The 18,259-nt window shown below is 35.5% G+C and overlaps 2 protein-coding genes across 5 annotated transcripts; both read right to left on the bottom strand.

Moving 5' to 3' along the window:
• Positions 1-18: 18 nt before the first annotated feature.
• On the bottom strand, positions 19-9,641 carry LOC145579840 (transcriptional corepressor LEUNIG-like). Of its 4 annotated transcripts, none has more exons than XM_081637122.1 (18): positions 9,384-9,641; positions 8,771-8,883; positions 8,564-8,673; positions 6,361-6,708; positions 6,166-6,254; positions 5,992-6,076; positions 5,760-5,844; positions 4,877-4,932; positions 4,014-4,316; positions 3,789-3,941; positions 3,096-3,344; positions 2,684-2,798; positions 2,493-2,602; positions 2,231-2,380; positions 1,535-1,690; positions 1,342-1,458; positions 925-1,134; positions 19-436 (listed from the first exon to the last, which is right to left on the bottom strand). In XM_081637122.1, the coding sequence occupies exons 1-18, from the start codon at positions 9,422-9,424 to the stop codon at positions 296-298; spliced, it is 2,631 nt and encodes an 876-aa protein (XP_081493248.1). In that variant the 5' UTR covers positions 9,425-9,641; the 3' UTR covers positions 19-295. The 4 variants fall into 4 exon arrangements, with proteins under 4 accessions (XP_081493248.1, XP_081493249.1, XP_081493250.1 ...); XM_081637123.1 differs by having other exon boundaries at positions 3,096-3,341; XM_081637124.1 differs by having other exon boundaries at positions 3,789-3,935.
• Positions 9,642-11,946: 2,305 nt separating this feature from the next.
• Positions 11,947-17,644, bottom strand: LOC145578551 (sodium/pyruvate cotransporter BASS2, chloroplastic-like). The gene is made up of 13 exons (XM_081635851.1): positions 17,391-17,644; positions 17,162-17,258; positions 16,185-16,314; positions 16,021-16,062; positions 15,763-15,876; positions 15,608-15,670; positions 14,978-15,105; positions 14,546-14,627; positions 13,906-13,957; positions 13,255-13,352; positions 13,004-13,162; positions 12,438-12,527; positions 11,947-12,343 (listed from the first exon to the last, which is right to left on the bottom strand). Exons 1-13 carry the CDS (start codon positions 17,500-17,502, stop codon positions 12,266-12,268), a joined length of 1,245 nt encoding a protein of 414 aa, XP_081491977.1. The 5' UTR covers positions 17,503-17,644; the 3' UTR covers positions 11,947-12,265.
• Positions 17,645-18,259: the final 615 nt, after the last annotated feature.

The following is an 18,259-nucleotide window of genomic DNA, read 5'->3' as shown; positions in this document are numbered from 1 at the left end:
AGATTCTTATCCTGCAAGTCAGTATAACAAGTTATGCGTTTTATAGAAATGAAAAGGGACAGCTTGTTTAGTATCATCATACAACTGCTGAGTTAGCACTAGAAGAAAAAACAAATACAAGCATGTTCTATCCAATCCTATTCACTAAGCAAAAGACAATTCGATTCTAAGTATAGGAATATAAACATGATTTCTATCGTTAATTTCAAACACGTTCCAGGAACAAGTTTCTAAAAACAAAGTCGGTCTAGTCTCTGTAAAATATCGGGTCTTCCAAAAAAACATGTGAGCCCAATCACTTCCAGAGCTTTACACACTTGTCATGACTAGCAGAAGCAACCAACCCTGAGACGGATGTAGCCAATGAAGTAACCTGTCCTTCGTGTGCTACCAATGTCATCGTCTTGTTCTCCGCCATATTCCAAAGTTCCAAGTTCTGGCAAAAATACAATTTGTGAATTTTAATACAAATAAAAAGTTGAAGCCTCTTAACTAGATTGAAGGTATATCTGATATTCTAAGGAAAGATTGTAACTAAAGATTACAAAGGGTACTTTCCAAGCGCAGAATGAAAGTTTTAGTGGAATTTTATGCTAAGATGCCACAAGGCCAATATAGTTTCCACCCCCACACCCCCTCCTTCCTTTTCTCCCTCCAGCTGATATAATTGCAAAATTCTACTGTCAAATCTTGCTGTATAAAATGCCTAAATTTGTGGTATTTAATGCCCGTGCAACGCTATGGCATAGAATAAAGTGGCAAAATTACATGGTGATTGTTTTATGTTACCATAACAAAGGCTGAAGTGTTGACACTTCTAATAAATAATTACTCCATGGAAAGTATAGAAATGTTAAATGTAGGATAGACATGGAAATCCGTGGATTTTAAAAAAAAAAAAAAAGAGAAGAGATAGAAACTTGCCTGGTAACACCCTATTATCAAAAGAGAAGAATAAACAGGGTGAAAAACACAAGTGTTGAATTTGTTGCCAGTGCCGGTAAGCTCGTGCACACATCGCCATTTGCTGCTGCCAGAACCAACACTCCAAACTCTGATCATGTCCTCACTTACACATGCAAGAAGATCACCAGAAGGATCCCAGCAGGCTGAATGAAATTTTTGAGAGTGACCCTGATACAGAATAAATTCAGGCAATCAGATTACGCATATTGTTGCTTGAATAATCTTAAGTTCCATATTAAAATTGTTACATTAAAATCTTACATACTACGAAGTACTATTGTAGTAAGATCAAATGAGCCACAGTAGCATCAGCAAATTATGCTCAGAATACAAGTCGAACCAATACAACCAAATAATAGTGAGAAGAATCGTCACCTGTAGTTGCTCTACGACTCTGTATGAGTCCATATCAATTATGTTGACAACCAGCTCTGACACAGCAGCAAGCAACTTGCCAGTACGAGGCTGATATCTGACCTGAACTGTTCCACCCTAAAAAATTGAAAGCAAATTAATAATTCAATAAACCATCAAAGTACAGAATATGGAGTTATGTCACACTTCATACCTCTATAACCTTAGGACAACTACCATTGTTGATGCTCCAAACTCGTATCTCCCCATTTGAATCATTAGAGATCATTAGATCTTCTTTGGTAGGATGGAAGTCTAACGACATAACAGAGGTAGAGTGACCTGTGAAATTCCGTAGCGAGTAGCCAGTCTGAAAGAAGAGATGTTTAAAAATCACATGAGAAACTTAAAAAATCAAACTTTAATAGTGCCAGCAATCTAACAAACCAACTATAAAAATTTCCTCTCTATGATTCAAATAGTAGCAACACTTTCCTAAAAAGTGATAGAGATAAAATGACAAGAAATAAGGAGAACATTTGCCCCCTAATTTAATCAATATTAAAATATTAAATTTTAGAAGAGAAGAAAATAGAGATCTTTGAGGCTTGCTGCCAAACTTCCTTGTAACTATTGGTAAAGTGGGTGGGAAATTAGCCAAAAAGAATTTATTTAGTGTCCAAGTAAAGATGCAGAATTAAGCTTGCACGCGCATATTCCACCTATCTGCATTAAATCCATGCATAAATTGCAACTTTGCAGAAACAAGAACTTTAAATTAAAATGCATCAATGCAAACTGCAAAAATAAAGATGATGACAGGAGATTTACTGTCCTAGATGTAGTTGAAAATATTACAACTACTAAGCATCAAGAGAGGCCATAAGAAGTAGAGCATGTGTATACTAACATTATCAATATCCCAGACCCTGACAGTTCTATCAAAAGATGATGTTGCCAGCCGTGACTTTGTTGGACTAAATCGAACATCTGTTATCATATGAGTATGTTCCTCAAGAGTGGACTTTGGTTTTTGAGTATCAGCAAACCACAACACAGCCTGCACAAGATTCAATTTACAATGTCAACACTCTAAAGTCTCTAATGGGCCTAACATTTAAAAAAAACAAAAAAAATAAAAAAGGGGAGGGGGGGAATTCCCAAGCAATAACCTTTTTATCATGGCCACCAGTGGCAAGCAGCTTTCCATCTGGGGAGAAGTGACAACAATTGACTTTGCTCGTACTGGCTTGAATAAGGGCCAGTTCCTTGAATACATAACCTATAATGGTGGAAAATATGTTACTTCCACTCACTGGATGCACCTTAAATGCATGGAAAAATGCTCGTGAAAAACAAGTACCTTTGCTGACTTCCATACCACGACCCATATCCCTTGGATCTACCTCTTCATGGGACAAGAATGACTCGACATTATCATCCAAAGTTGCTTCATCACCAAAGCGGTTCATTTCAGCCTGCAATTCCACCACAACATTTCATTTATCGCATCCAAAAGACATCCACAGCATAAGCTCTATATTCTCACCAAAGAAAACCCAAACCTCCAGTCCTCCACTACTTCCATCACAAGTTCAATTTAAGTATCTAATAAAATCCTAGTTAAACTTGTTTACCAAGCAAAACTTTCAAGATTCAACTAACAAGGTCAAGTTGCCATATCTAAACCATTTTCAATTGCCTACCAGTGATCTCAACAGCTCCTTCCTCCAATCTAATTCTTGTAATTTTGACAAAAAATAGAAGCTGCTTACCATTTGATTTGGGGCTGATGTGAGTGTACCCACACTATCAGAGCCAAACACAAGAGAAGGCTTCGAGGAACAACCATTATGAGGTAAATTTGGCATGGACATGACATCCCCTGGTGTGTGCGTTGATGGTGTAGAAGGTGCTGAACCGGGGGAAGGGCCTGCAGTATTTGCAGTACCTGAGCTATTAGCAGGACCTGAAGAATTTGGCTGCTGCTTTCTCTTCCTCCCTATTTGACCTTTTGGTGCCTGCTTAAAAACAATTAGATAATGGAAGAGAATGGAGGTAACAATCCCCTTTGAAAGCATCAATAAGGTAGGTCTGAGAATAGAATAATATTATAGTTGCCATTAAAAAAACTCAAGATCATGCTTGGAAAACATGTTTATCTGAGCTCAAAACCAACAAGGGCTACCCAATTTCAACTGTTCAACTAATAATTACGACTTTTCTAACAAGTTAAGATAAGTTCATATAAGTTCAGATAAGTTAAGGTAGAATTTAAGTGATTGCTCAGATAAATGAAGAGAATCCACCCTAATTTGTGATGCAGCACAGTCATCTAATGTTCAAAAACAAGACAACTTCATGAAGAATTTTTATAATATAGATTCTGCATAGCCTCTGAGCATCATTCATACACAACAATGAAATATTGTGTAGAAATCCAAACTTTGAACCACAAAATAACAAACCTGATCGTTTCCCCGAAATGAATTAGGCATACTGGCATCCATTGTCATGCTGGCAGAGCCCATTTTATCAGGCTGGTTAGAAATCTGAGGTGACTGACTAGAGAGTGCATTTTGAGGATTTTGTTGTTGAGGTTGGTTGTTTGATTGCTGTTGCTGCAAAAAATTCATATGTTAATATAACACACCAGGAACCCTATGCAATAATGCATAACTTCAAGTATACACCTTCATTAGCATATCAGAGTCCCCTCGAGGCAAAACAGGACAACCAGCTTGTGCTGGTGAACCAACGTTTGGGACAACTTCGCCTACGCTATTTAGCTGTCCATCTTTCCCAAGACTCACATTTCTGTTGTTATTAAGAATCATTCTCCTTCTCGTCTCGAGATCCATGGATGATGGGGAAGCCAAGTTCTGTTGTGCTTGCATGAGAAGGTGTTGCTGTAGCTGAATATGCTGCATAGGCTGAGGTGACTGATTCACAGATTTTTGCTGAGGAAGAACCCCAGGTCGTAGCGGATCAAAATTCTAAAAATCAAAACCACATGGCATAAACAAGTCAACAACAGCAGCCTACAACATGAAGCATAATATTTCAACTATTTACGGTAAGACTGAAACCTATAAATCATGAGAGGGACCTTTTACAAAATATTATGAAATATAGCATATTAATAATGACCACATTGACCAGTGCATAAACAATTTCATTCTCGGAGCACCAAGTTAAAATCCTGTGGAGACATGGAAGAGAGGAAAAGTAGCAGAAAAGAGTGCCACTGTTTATGAAACAAGAAAGTGCACATCAAGTCGTCCTAGCTAAGTTCAGTTATCAATGACTGCTTTTTTTCCCCCTCTGTTTGGAGTGATATCCTTTCAATAATCATGAAAGGCTATGTAAAACAAGCACAGTGGCTTCCAGTGGATGTGAGCATACAGTCAGCTTGAAATGAAACACGAGAAGAGCCAATGACACATGTATTATTTGAATTTAAAGATTATACATTTCTAACTTTAAGAATACAAACGAGAACAAGTAACAGATCGATTGATTATTTAAAAGAGTGAAGAACATTAAGATGACTTACACCCATTGGTAGTGGCCACCCTTTTAATGTCAAATTGTTACCACCTTGATTTGATCCTGCAACATATGCATCTAATTATCATGATGAACCACACAAGTAACAAAAATAAATCACCAAAATCAAAGCTAGTGAAATAAGAAAAAATAATATTCCCCGAGTCCCTCCAACCAAACATAAACTTCCACTAAGATTTGGAACTGATAACCAGTTAATTACTTATATACTACAAAATTACAACTCCACAAAGCGTATAAATTACAATATAAAATATTATTTAAGCATTTTATTTAAAAAAAAGTATATACGTAGTATATATATTTATTTTACTTTTTAGAAATTTGGCTTATATAAAAGGACAAAAATAGCGGTAATTCTTCATGATATCAAAAAGTAAAAGAAACTCTATTCTGGGATGAAGTAGCTGATTGCCACAAGTAAATCAATTTTCATATAAACGAGAATGCGAATTTTCTGTGGTATACCAAAACACTCAAAGATCACAAATAAAAATTTCTATCTCCTAAGAAAACAATGACGAATCAAATCACAGATATGAAGCTTTGACATTTAGTAATCTCAGGCTGAAAATGATCAATACAGAAGAATTAAATTAGTCTAAATCATCATACATGTACTACACATGTCACATAGTACGTTAGTAGAGGGATAAAGTTCTTGAAACAGCAGGTGCATATCAACTCACATTTTCATGTAATTAATTGGAATATCTTCATTCAAATTTCCCATAAAAAAGTATCATGAATATTAAAAACATACTGAGACACCAACCTCTAGACTCTTATACTTCAAGCTTTCTAAATCTAAACAACATACCAGGTTGCATAGTGTCCTGTAAAAAAGTTAAGCTTACTAAACAACTTACCAGGAACACCCATCAAAGACCCTTCTGGACCAGGAGGACCACCCACTCTAGCACTAATCATGGGATTCATCTCAGGTTTTATGTCCTGTACCAAAAAGAGATAGTGTATGAGCACTATTAAATCGAGAAGACAGTTTGGCAAGGCCACTCAGTCTCCGCAAAATGAAAAAATAAAATAAAAAGGCATGTCAGAACTCAAGAAGCCTTGATGATTATGAGAACTCATACATACTTGTATAGAATGGGGAAGTTGTGGGCTCCGACTATGATACTGCGGGAGATTCCCTGACATACTTCCAGGAGTCCCATGCATTTGCCTTAAGAAGTAGACACTCGATTCAATAGCTAATATAGCAGTACCAAGAAACCAATGAGATGAGCAACAACAAAATTGAACATAATTTACCCTTGATGCTGGCCACCAATTGAAACTGATTTCAGCATTGACGCATGATTTGGATCCAGGAGCTGGCCTACATTATCCCCAAACCTTTGCTGAAAAAAAAAAGGGCCTCACTTACTGACTGAAGTTGGGAAAAAGAGAGACCTTCAAGAATTTCAGAGACAGCAAAGGATATCACAAAGTTCACTATACAATTACCTTCATGTCATCTGATGCTTCTCTTTGAATTGGCAGCTTTAATTTATCCTCATACATCTTTGCAGCCATAACACTCGCACTTCCAGGTTGTCTCATATGAGAATCAGAATTTGTAATTCCATTGGCATTGCCATTCATAAGTTGGCCTCCATCTCTCCGCGGTTGCTGCTGCTGATGCTGTTGCTGTTGCTGTTGATGATGCTGTTGTTGCTGTTGTTGTTGTTGTTGTTGCTGCTGCTGCTGCTGCTGCTGCTGTTGTTGTGCCTGCCTTTGTAACATCATCTGCACATGCATCTGCTGTTGTGATTTTTGCAGTTGTTGCTGTTCCCTTGCTTTGGACATTTGAGTCTGTCATTTAGAAGCAAAGATAAAACATTAATCAACCTTCAAAATGGATGAAAAAAAGCGTACATAACCCATTACTACGAGGTGTGAGAAGGATTCTCACACCTATTCCTGTAATCCAGCCATTGCCGCTTAGTTGCCTCTATGGACAGGGAAAATCTCCTAGTAGAAACTTGTTTATTGTGATACATTATTGCTGATTATCTAATACCCAATATTTGTACTACAAAATAAAATGCTTTGGTACTGTAGTTGTTGTAAAAATCTAAAAGGAAAATGAAGAAACCATAGATTTATATAAGAACCTTCAAGCTTACAAGAACATGCAAACACATTCTAGCCATGGTCCATGAGATCAATGTTTCAGTTCTCAGCTTCTTATGTGGCTCAAAATGTAGTAGAGCAGTGTGTGCAAAGTTGTCCTTTCAAGTACATTTACCCTCCCACCACCACTCTAAGAGAAACAAGCCTAGGCCTAGACTGTGTCTTAATCTCTTCCAGGGCGGAAAATAACATCATTGGGGGGTATTGCCTTTCAGTGCTTATAAAATTGAAACCTTATTGAACCCGCCCCAACAAAAGACCAGCAAGAGATCTATGATTCTATTCTAGGGCCAGGCAATTTCCATATAATTCAAAGATATTGATTCTTTATTGACAATGAACGATAGAAGGGAGCATTATAGTAAAACAGGGTAGGGGTGTCCATTATTTGGATAAAAACCGAAATCCAATCCAGTCCAAACCGAATTATCAATTCGGATCGGATCCAAACTTTAAATCGGATCGGATTGAATTTGTTTGAAAATTCGGATTTTCGGATTGGATCGGATTGACCTTGTTCGGATCAAAAAAAAAGAAATAACCGAATTATGAAAGCGTTATTTTACAAAAAAAATATTGTTAATATTAATCATGTTAAACTATGTTTATGATTATAATAATATTAATCATGTAAACCTATGTTTCCAATACTTGTATAAATCATGTACTACTATACTTTCAAGAATTGAATTTTATTATTGCAATTTTATTTTTATAATCGCATTAGACCCAAAAAAATTAGCAACGTATTTTAATTCGGATTGGATCCAAATAACCGAATTATAATTCAGATTGGATTTGGTAAGTAATTCGGATCGGATTGGATTTAAAAATTAAAAACCGAAATTTATTTTGGATCAGATTGAATTTGGGCTAAATCCAAACCAAAACCGAATGGACACCCCTAAAACAGGGGCACCTGGCCCCCAGTTAGCTTCAATCTTATATTTAGAATGAGTGAGACTCTAAGCATATTTCATCCATTTCAACAAAATTGAAAAGGAGTCACTAGGGGGCTAGTTATAACCCCTCCCTCTAGCAAGAGTTTTTCTGACTCTTCTTCTAGTTATAGAGGGCCCTGGAACAGAACTAAAGAGCCTCTAAGTTCACTGCAAAACTTTCTTCTAAGGAGCTAATCTGTTAATATCAGTGACAACCGTTGAACTGCAGTACCTTTGGACGTTTAGGTTTTCCATTTGCTCAAAAAAAAAAAAAAAAAAAAAAAAAAAAAAAAAAAAAAAAAAAAAATCACTTACTGAGACACTGAGTACACTTTTACGAAAGCAGAATTCAAATCAGTGAAATACAAATATAAACTTTCAGATCAATTATTATACTGTACACAACATAGCCCTTGAATCCCTGATTGAAGTTCTGACAAATGAATTTTCACTAGAAACAAAGATAACGATAAACTACCTAACCCCCTTCTAACCTAAATCCATGAAATCTAACATTTCTATATTACCCCCATACAGTTTGTAAAAGAGGATAAAAAAAAAACCCTCAACACAAGACGAGCTAAAAATCACACCTCAATATAAGAAGCAGCAGCATCTGAGTGTTTTTCATTAGTCCTTGCAATGAATATATCCCAAAATACCGACCACCACTCGAAGAGAAACCCGCCAGGAGCATCAATTGCTACAAAATCAAAAGAAGGGAACACCAAGCCATAGAACAATTAAAAGAGGCGTATTTCAATATTCAGCATATATAACTTTCTTGAAGCTACACTTACCAACAGGGTCTGTAGATACTTTTCCCTCTTGCTGAAAAGCTTTAGCAGAAGCATGTAACTTCCTCTTTACAAAGTAATCATGTATATATACATCCAACCTGTCACCCAAGCAACTACCAAGTAATAAGACTCATCATACAACCAACAATGGAAACAAAAAACAAATCAAAAATTTGTAAAAAATAAGCAATAAATTCTTAGAAACCCTAAACTTTATTTTAAAATCTATAGTACAATCCAAATTTGGTTTCATTTAATTGGGTTGTCAAATTCTGAAATAATACTCCATATCATACCAGCCCTTAAAATAATCCCCACAAAATACAAGCCCTAATTTAACTTTACAATCACAAATAAACAACCATTAAAAAATTCACAACAAATTCAGATTAAATATCAGCAAAAAAACACAAAACCTAACAAGAAATTCAATCAAAAAATTTAGTTTTGACCATACCCATTAACCTCAACTCAAAATTAATGAAAAATCATGAGCTTAATTGACAAAAAATACCCAATAAAAGATTCAATCTTTACCAATTAATACTAGTTGGAAGCAAGAACCCAATAAATTGATGAGAAAGAAAATTGAATTTCAGCACAAAAAACTTACATTTTATCGGCTTCCCAGTTAGTCTGCGATGACTGAGACATAGTTGAAAAGTTGAGAATCACCAAGCTTCAATTTTTTTTATTTTATTTTTGCAGAAAAATGAAATTAAAGAGTAGTATTGTTGTTTAGTTGAATACTAGAAAAAGGTTTTATAGCAAAGGCAGTATTGTTCTGCTTCTTAACACGGAAAGTTCTTCCTATTTGATTACACCTTATTTATAGGGATTAACAATCTTATTTCTTTTCGTATTTTCTCCCCTTTTTTCTTGGACTGAAATCGAGTTGACTTGCTCTGAATTTGGTTCTAATAATACTAGTAGTTTGATCGTCACAATGACCTTGTTTTAGAAGGTTATTTATGTAATTTTACTTAATAACCGGCTAACCTAACCCTGATAAGGTTTCAATGCTCACGATTTTTTATCTAGTATCAAATCTAAACCCTTTGAGATTTGCGGCTTTGCTTGGTAATCAACTAACCAAATAATGTCATGTAGATTTTAGGGTTTTTATGTATGGTTTAAATCTTTTTTCAATCTCGTGCAATGCACAAAGGTAAGAAATATAAAAGTAGCCAACTAACATCGGATTGGACCAAATAGTATTTGGTTTAGTGATAAGGATTATAATTGGTCTAGTTGTCTACTTCGTAACAGTAAGGACCAAGTAATATCAATGTTCACTAAAAGGAACTTCAACTTGGGAATTTCGTTACCCCCACCCCCAAAACTCTAGGGTATTATTGCCCACTAACTTGGGTCAATGACGCTCTGATCCAATACGGCACTTTTTAACATCATGATATTACGATATCTAAAATTTCCTATTTTAAAATATTAATTTTAAGGAAATTATAATAATAGGATTGGATAGAAACGTGTAAATATTATGACAATAATAGGAGTGGATAAATACGTGTAAATCACTATGAATTTATGGCAATACTAAAGTGGGTAAACACGTGGCACCATAATATCCAACATTAGTTAAAATATATGATGACTTTTTTTTATAGGATCAAGGAGTGGAGGGATGATTAGTCCCTCCAAACCCCCCGATGTGACTAGGGTTCGATCCTCACCCCCACCCCTCCTATAATAATAGGAAGGGCACCCTCGCACCTCATCGTATAAAAAATGATGATATTTTTAGAAAAATGGACATGTATGAGGGAGTTAGCACAAGTGTGCGGACCACTGTTGGGAAGACTAAAGAGTTCTCAATTACAATTGGAGTTCATCAAGGTTCTACACTTAGTCCTTTTTCTTTTGCTAAAGTCATGGGCGAAATTGACGAACTTGATTCAAGATGATATAGCATGGTGCATGAGGTTTGCTAACGATATCATGTTGATTGATGAGACAAAAGAAGGAGTGAAAAGTAAGTTAGACTTGTGGAGACGGACATAGGAGTCCCGCGGCTTGAAGGTAAGTAGAAGTAAGATAAAGTATTTGAAATGTAAGTTTAGCGGTGCGGGAAACGATGAGGCAAGGATGATCACCTTGGATGGGAAGATTGTTTAAGGTTCTGAGGTCTTTCGGTGTCTGGAATCTATTTTTCAAAAGGATGGAGAATTAAATGGATATGTAACTCATAGGATGAAAGCAAGTTAGTTGAAGTGGAAGAGTGCAACGATTTTTTTTTTTATTATTTTTTATGTGATCCGGTGTATCCTATAGATTAAAGGGGAAATTCTACCGAATGACAATAAGGCCTGCTTTTTTATATGGTACAAAATGTTGGGCCTTAAAGCATTGTCAAGTGCATAAGATGAATGTGGCAGAGATGCGTATGTTGCGATGGATGTGTGACTATAGAAGAAAGGATCGGTTGAGGAATAAGATAATAAGGAAGAAAGTAGGGGTTACATCGATTGAGTACAAGATGAGAGGGAATCGTTTAAGATAGTTTGACCATGCAAAAAGGAGACCAAGTGACTCTCCGGTAAGGAGGCTTGAAGAAATACAAAGTGTTGGGATTGCGAGAGGTAGGGGAAGACATAAGAAAACTTGGAATAAGGTGATTAAGAGTGACATGAGTACTTTGGGGATTGAGAAAAATATGGTGTTGGATAGGGCGTTATGGAGGGAGAAAATTTACGTCACCGATGTGTTGTGATTTTATATATACTTTCTATATTTATTTTCGTTTTTAATTTTATTATTTTAGCCCACTAATATTTTATGAACTGTATTACTTTCCTTTCCTAAAATTTTCTTAACCTTTTGTGTTTTTTACTCCAACGTTTAAATCACTCCTCTCAAACTTTCTTGAACTTTATTCTTGGTTCCTTTTTAAAACTCTCCTAATTTTTCCTGAACGCTTTTTCATTTGCTCACTTTACTCACTACTTTCAAGCTCTTTCAACTTATTATTTTGCTGCGTCCTTTCTTTATAACATAAGATTCCTTGTGATAATTCATGGTAGCCAATCCCAAGTCATTTTGGGACTAAAGCTTTGTTATTGTATAGGTAGTTTTCTAATTGGAGGTATTTACTGCAAAAATAAAAAATAAAAATCACCTACATGTTTTGTATTTAGAATTTGACAAAACTTTGTGAGCAATGGGTCAAAAATACAATAGATTCTAGAAGTACTTCAATATCATTTAATTTCAATCTCGAGGGGAAAGTCATGAACTTGTTCTTCACCCACTACTTTGAAATCTAAAAACGTAGTGAGGGGAATGGGAGGAAGAAGCAAAGGAACAACATCACCATTTTGATTTGGAGTACCTAAAATTAATTAAATAATTTTTACCTAAACAAAATTCATTATTCTCGACGGAATAAATAATGGAATGTGGAAAAAAATGGCTCCTAGATTTGGCCAATTTCGGCAAAGAAAAAGACTCCTATGATTTATATTGAGATAGATTTCTCTATTCCTTGAAATCATCCTTGTCATCAGCAGGAATGGGCATGTTTCTCCAGTAAACAGCGAGAGCACTACCACCGACCTGTAAAGGCCAAAAGAGGGGAACAATGGCTCAGTTTGCTATATGCAAATACACAATGACTTAAAATATAGAGACTTGGCACAGAAACTCGTACCGCCATGAAAACCACGCTCACAGCAGAAGGGACAGCAACAAGTGGGTTTGTGAAATGTTTTTGAGCCAGCAGAAACCCGAGTGCAGAACTCTGCAACATGCATGTACAAAGATCAACTTAATTAGAACAGTTCTTTTCACCTTACGAATAGATTTGAGTGATCACGAGTACCTAAGTATCTCTTCCAAACGTAAGAGCCCTAGTTTTATTATACTGGGTACAGACGAGTTCAGACAAGGGTCAACAGTTCATATGAAGGCCAAAAATAGCCAAGGTATTGGGCTAATCAATCTCGGGTAAGTTCATGTAGGAGTTCAGGTTAGTAGAATGAAGCCTTCCCTCTACCCCTAGTCAAAATTTAATTTCGAGCAAATTGAAATATGTTGTATATAAAGTGTGTTTCAGGTATTAAGCAAGTTCAGAGCAAAATTCAATTTTCATGTTATGTACGGTATGTCAATCAGCAGATCAAGAATTCAAATTGAAATATTAAGCATACAACATGATGGCAAAAGAACATCACTTGTCTACGATGATTTTCAAGGAAAAAGGGAGAAGCAACTTGCCTGCATTCCACATTCTATAGATATAGTACGAGAAGTGGATTCACCGAATGATAATTTGGAGACAAAGTAACCAATTGCAAAGGCAGCAGCATGCAAGAGTGCAACTGGCAGAATCAGCTGTGGTCCTTGTGCTTTCAGGACACCCGCAACTTGTCCAATCTAAGACATAGGGATAGAACGAGAGTTAGCTTATATGATGTCATCAAGGTACAGATAAAGAAAAAATAAAATTGCTTGATGGAAAAACTTACAGGACTAGCACAAAGCAAGGTAGTGAGGATCACTCCAATCAGAGGTGTTATTGTGATGATCTTTGCAGTAAACTTGGGGAAAAATTCATTCGCCAGGACTGCATTAAAGTGGAAAGCAATTAACTCATTTGTGTATTTTTCATACATAAAGGGACCAAAACAAGTCACAACAGCAGCAGCCACCATATAATCTTCATTTCTTGGTCCTTGATAAACCAATGATTAATCTACTTAATATGAAAGTTGTTACACCAATCGTCATTCTGAAGGAATTTTCACGTGGGAGTTAGTTTAGGGGATGGCCCTCAACCATATAGGCATATAGCAGCGTTTTCTGCAGAGCTGGGAAGGTCATGCCTGAGATGAGTACGCTGATGGGACTTAGTATATAAAAAGTACAACACAATGCAGTATGACTACTGCGATAGGTGTGATCTAGGGTGGCCAAATATGCATGCAAGCTTAGCCTTGACCTGTCAAAACTAGCAAAGAGGCTGTTTCTGAACCACTAAACCCCTTCTAATGTCATCATGGATACCCAATTAGCCATACTCGGCAATAAAACTTCAGCCCATTGGCTATCATACTATGAATTGCAGATAAAAATTTATCATAAAAGATAAAGAAGGTCAAACACCATCTTCAAGTTACCTCCAATAATTGTCGGTACCAAAACAACCTGGAAAGTGCTCAAAGCCAGACCCTGGAAAGAGGAAAACAATTGAAAAAATTTCTCAGCGATGACCAACACCGACAATTAGCATGCACACATACTTACAACATTCATAAACCTGAGGCTCCTCATATATGAGAGTTACCAGTGCTCAAGAATTGCTAGATCTTTATTCAAAAAAAAAAAAAGAATTGCTAGATCTCCTCTCTCTTTCAGTAATACAACAACATTAGCAATTGATTAATTTTCTCTCAGTGATAATAACTACATTATCAATATAAATAAAAGGGAATGGTAGAGCTTAAAAAACGGAGGCAGTAATTTGTATATCCTTACTTTCTTTCTGTCCTGTGACTCCTGTTTGTCTATCCCCTATATTTTTCTCTTTATAGACACAGAGTTATAATATTTAATTGACTTATGGCCTCATATTTCATTTTTGTCTCTGTTTTCTTACTCTTTCAATTTGCCAATTAGGTTAACCTAGGCCCTTCCATTTAGTGCAGCATTCTCAAACCCATAACAATACCAATTTTTTTTATTTTGTTTTTTTTTTTTAAATCGAATAACTGTGATAGACAAACAACCATTTCATGATTTAAGCATGAGTGGACTCACAGCTGCATCAACAGGGACCAGTTGGCCAGCTAGAAGTTTAGTGAGAAGTGGAGTCATAATAATAGCTCCAATGGTTGAACACCTGCATATATCACAAAATGTTACAGCAACAAAGCCTTAGTCCCAAAATGATATCACAAAATATTAAAATGATTAAATAAAGAATGAGAAATTAAAAGGATATCGTTCTTTATATGTATATATAAATAAGAATCTCGCTGCAAGTTCATGGTGTGTAAGTGTGATATCATAAACCAAAAATGTCATTGGGTGTCAACAAAATTTACAAGTATTATTAAGTAATACTTAACCAAATGCAGACTCTACTTATGTCCTAATTTACTCCTAAAGCTTATTCATAATACAGGTTTATCCCACAGATCTTTCTCAAGCTCAAAACGTTCCCCAGGTACATTAACAAACTGAACTTACGTTGTCATAAGAACTGAGAGTGCAACATTTCCTTTTGATATATAGGTTGCAACATTTGATGCCTGGCCTCCAGGGCAGCATGAAACAAGAATCAGACCAGTCGCAAGAGGTGCAGACAATTTCAAAGTCTGTACAAGAGATCAATGACAATCAGTAAAGTAGCTTATATTGTGTTTATTTAACCAATATCTTATGGGAATACACTCCCTCAATCTAATAACACAGAAACGCTATTAGGAAGAAAAAACAACAGTATCATAAAACCCTGAGGTTCCAAAAATTTATATAAACCAAAATCACTTCATAAATGAGGTCTCACAAACATCGAGTACAAGGCATCTTAAAATCGACATAATTGATAGATACCACAGTAGCTTGATATAAACAATGCAGTAAGGCACACCTGCCATGTGAAATAACTCATTGCAAGAAGCGATTTGCAAACACATATTACAGAACTCATTCAACAATCAATAACATGTATACACCTAGTAAAATTGCTATCATATTTCGATTTTGTTCCATCTAAAAGCAGATTCATATATCATCATAATACACCTTCCTTAGAAAGTGAGTTTTATAAAACCTATAGAAGGGCATCAGATACTTGGAATGTGGATCTAGACATACCAATGCAATTAAGAACCCTAGCAAAGGCTTGATCATATATTGTGCTAAGAAACCAACTCCGACCTGCAAATTGAGGGGGGAAATTAGAAAGGTTACCACCTTTAACATCCTAAAAGTAATTATAGATGCTTGAATGAAATGAAAATTATTCTTACAGTCCATGGATTCCGCAAACACCGTTTAAAATCATCAAATGTTAAAGTCAATCCCATTGAAAGCATGAGGAAACCCAAACCAAGAGTAAAAAGATCTGTTTCTAACCAAGTTACCTGCAGGAGAAACCCCAATAAAGGTCACTATTAAAATATAGAGAAACCCCATAACAGTCACTATACAAAATTACACTTGTACTACATTAATAATTACATTTATGCCTTAAAAGTAGCACAAGACAGTGAATTTAGCAAGTTTACCGCAGCAGGTTTATAGATGCCAATGAGTGTTCCCAGTATGACCTGTGTAACAGATTGCACAACCACAGTCAAGTATTCGATCAATTTAACATCATTTTTTTGAAAGAAAATAAATAAATAAATGACACAAACATATAGTTATATATACACCCAATAAGACATACCCAGACAGGAAACAAAGTAGTCAAACCCTCAATAATCTTCTCATACTGACTCATTTCCTTTACGACACTGCTGGGAACATCTCCAGTGTAGTCTGTCGCTGCCTTGCACAGAAATATGGAACTCCTACATCTGCAGCCAATCAAGTGTCACAACGGTAACAAGTGCAAGAATAGAACACTCAAATTCAAGGCCAGTCCTTAATGTAAATCAAATGGCAGCCTGCTATTCCACAAATTTCAACCTTTATCAAGCTAATGATACTTAACTAAAGCATTGATGTAAACACTATGGATAACAAAATTCAACCCACACAAAGATAGATAACGCTACGAAAATGAGATACTTCCCCTCTGTTTGTAAAAGCTCTCACTGTTTTGAATCTTTTTGTGGGACGATCACCGCCCAAAAAAGAAAAACTTTTACAGATGCAAGTTTTTGCCTGATAAAGTCGATGCATAATTTCAAGACAGATAAAAAAAGCAAAAAGAAATTACCAAAAAAGGGGGGAAAAAAAAGTAGATTTTGATTGATTTTTTTAAAAAATAAATTTAAAACTTGCATTAAATTTCTAATTTTTGGAACATGAAGAAAATCAATGCCCACAACAATAACATTCTACTCCTTCAATATATAATCTCAAGCAAAATCCGGTCTCCAATAGGGTAGTAATATGCAATCCATGATCAATCTCATATACAAACACCATTTTATCCATATTTTCACCCTCAAATGACATCATGTCATCCCATTAAGATTCACATTCCAAGAACAAAGTACATTGCAAGCTCAAAAAACTAAGGTTCCAAACAACAACCTCCAATACATTAGCATAAGGTTAGTTGGTTGCACAACAAATAATCAATATACTACAATTTACAATCCTCAAATACTCAATAATTTACAATCCTCAAATTATAGGACCCTTGTATTTTCTTTTCATCAAATCTTACATAATTTTCACAGCATAGAAGCATACCTTGAAGGGTGAACAACAATAGGACTCAATGACTTCTTTTGGGAAGTAGCAAGACAAGTCATTTGAGTTTCAAGTGAGGATAATCCATGCCTAAAATCTGTTAATCAAAACAACTCAAATTACACAATATTACAACATAATAGAATCATAACTTGCAAATTCCAAAGCAAATAAGAACAACTCAAAATTAATAAAATGAAGCAAGGCATTTTCCATAAATCAAACATACCCAAATGAGATTGGACATTTCTTGAAGAAAAACAAGAATTGGGTCTGTAATAATCAGCGTCATTAAGCTGAAATTTACAGTCTTTTAACACGCATCTTGACATAGACGCCATTGAAATGATTCAAATTTTCTCAGAGATAAGAAAAAACCCAAATAAAAACAAGCAAGATGATGGGTTTTAGAGGGAGGTTTAGGGTATCATGCTATTTTTGCCAAGTTGGGAAATTATTGGTGGGGTAAACAGGAGTAACGAGAGTTGCAAAACGTTAAAATGGGAGATTTTGAGATAACGAGGACACTGGAGAACCACAAATAATGAGGCTAAGAGTCATCTGAAAATTACTATCAAAATCAGAGAGTTATGATTTTTAATGAAACTTGTGAAACTGCTCCTTGCTCTGCTAAAATCACTATCTTTGATAGTTTGATCTACCTAAGGTCTAACAACAAAAGAGGCAAATTCTTGTACTTGAACTTTTCGGCAAATGGCACAAACTTGGGGCATATTCTCTGCAGCTTAATTTCAGTTTAGTTCAGCTCCAATCAGTTCACTTCAATTCCTAAATTCCTTCTCTCATAAACCGTTCATTTCAGCTCTATTCATTTCACTTGTTTTCAGTAAATTAAAACATGCTCTTGATGTTACCAGATACGCCTTGTCTCTCTTTATATTTATCACATTTGTCGATGTAACATAACTTTAAACATCAATAACTCTAATTCTTCATGAGTAAAAATTATGATAATAGACGATTTTAATAAGATCCTACATGATTATTTTTTCCTTACATATAATTCACAAAAACAATCAAAAAAAAGTTATTAAATAGTGTAAAAGTCAAAGTAAATCAAGTAAAATGGCTGATGAA

Source organism: Chenopodium album, chromosome 14 (genome assembly GCF_948465745.1).
Source record: "Chenopodium album chromosome 14, dcCheAlbu1.1, whole genome shotgun sequence".
Lineage (NCBI taxonomy): Eukaryota > Viridiplantae > Streptophyta > Magnoliopsida > Caryophyllales > Amaranthaceae > Chenopodium > Chenopodium album.
This window is presented reverse-complemented; position numbering and strand designations above follow the sequence as displayed.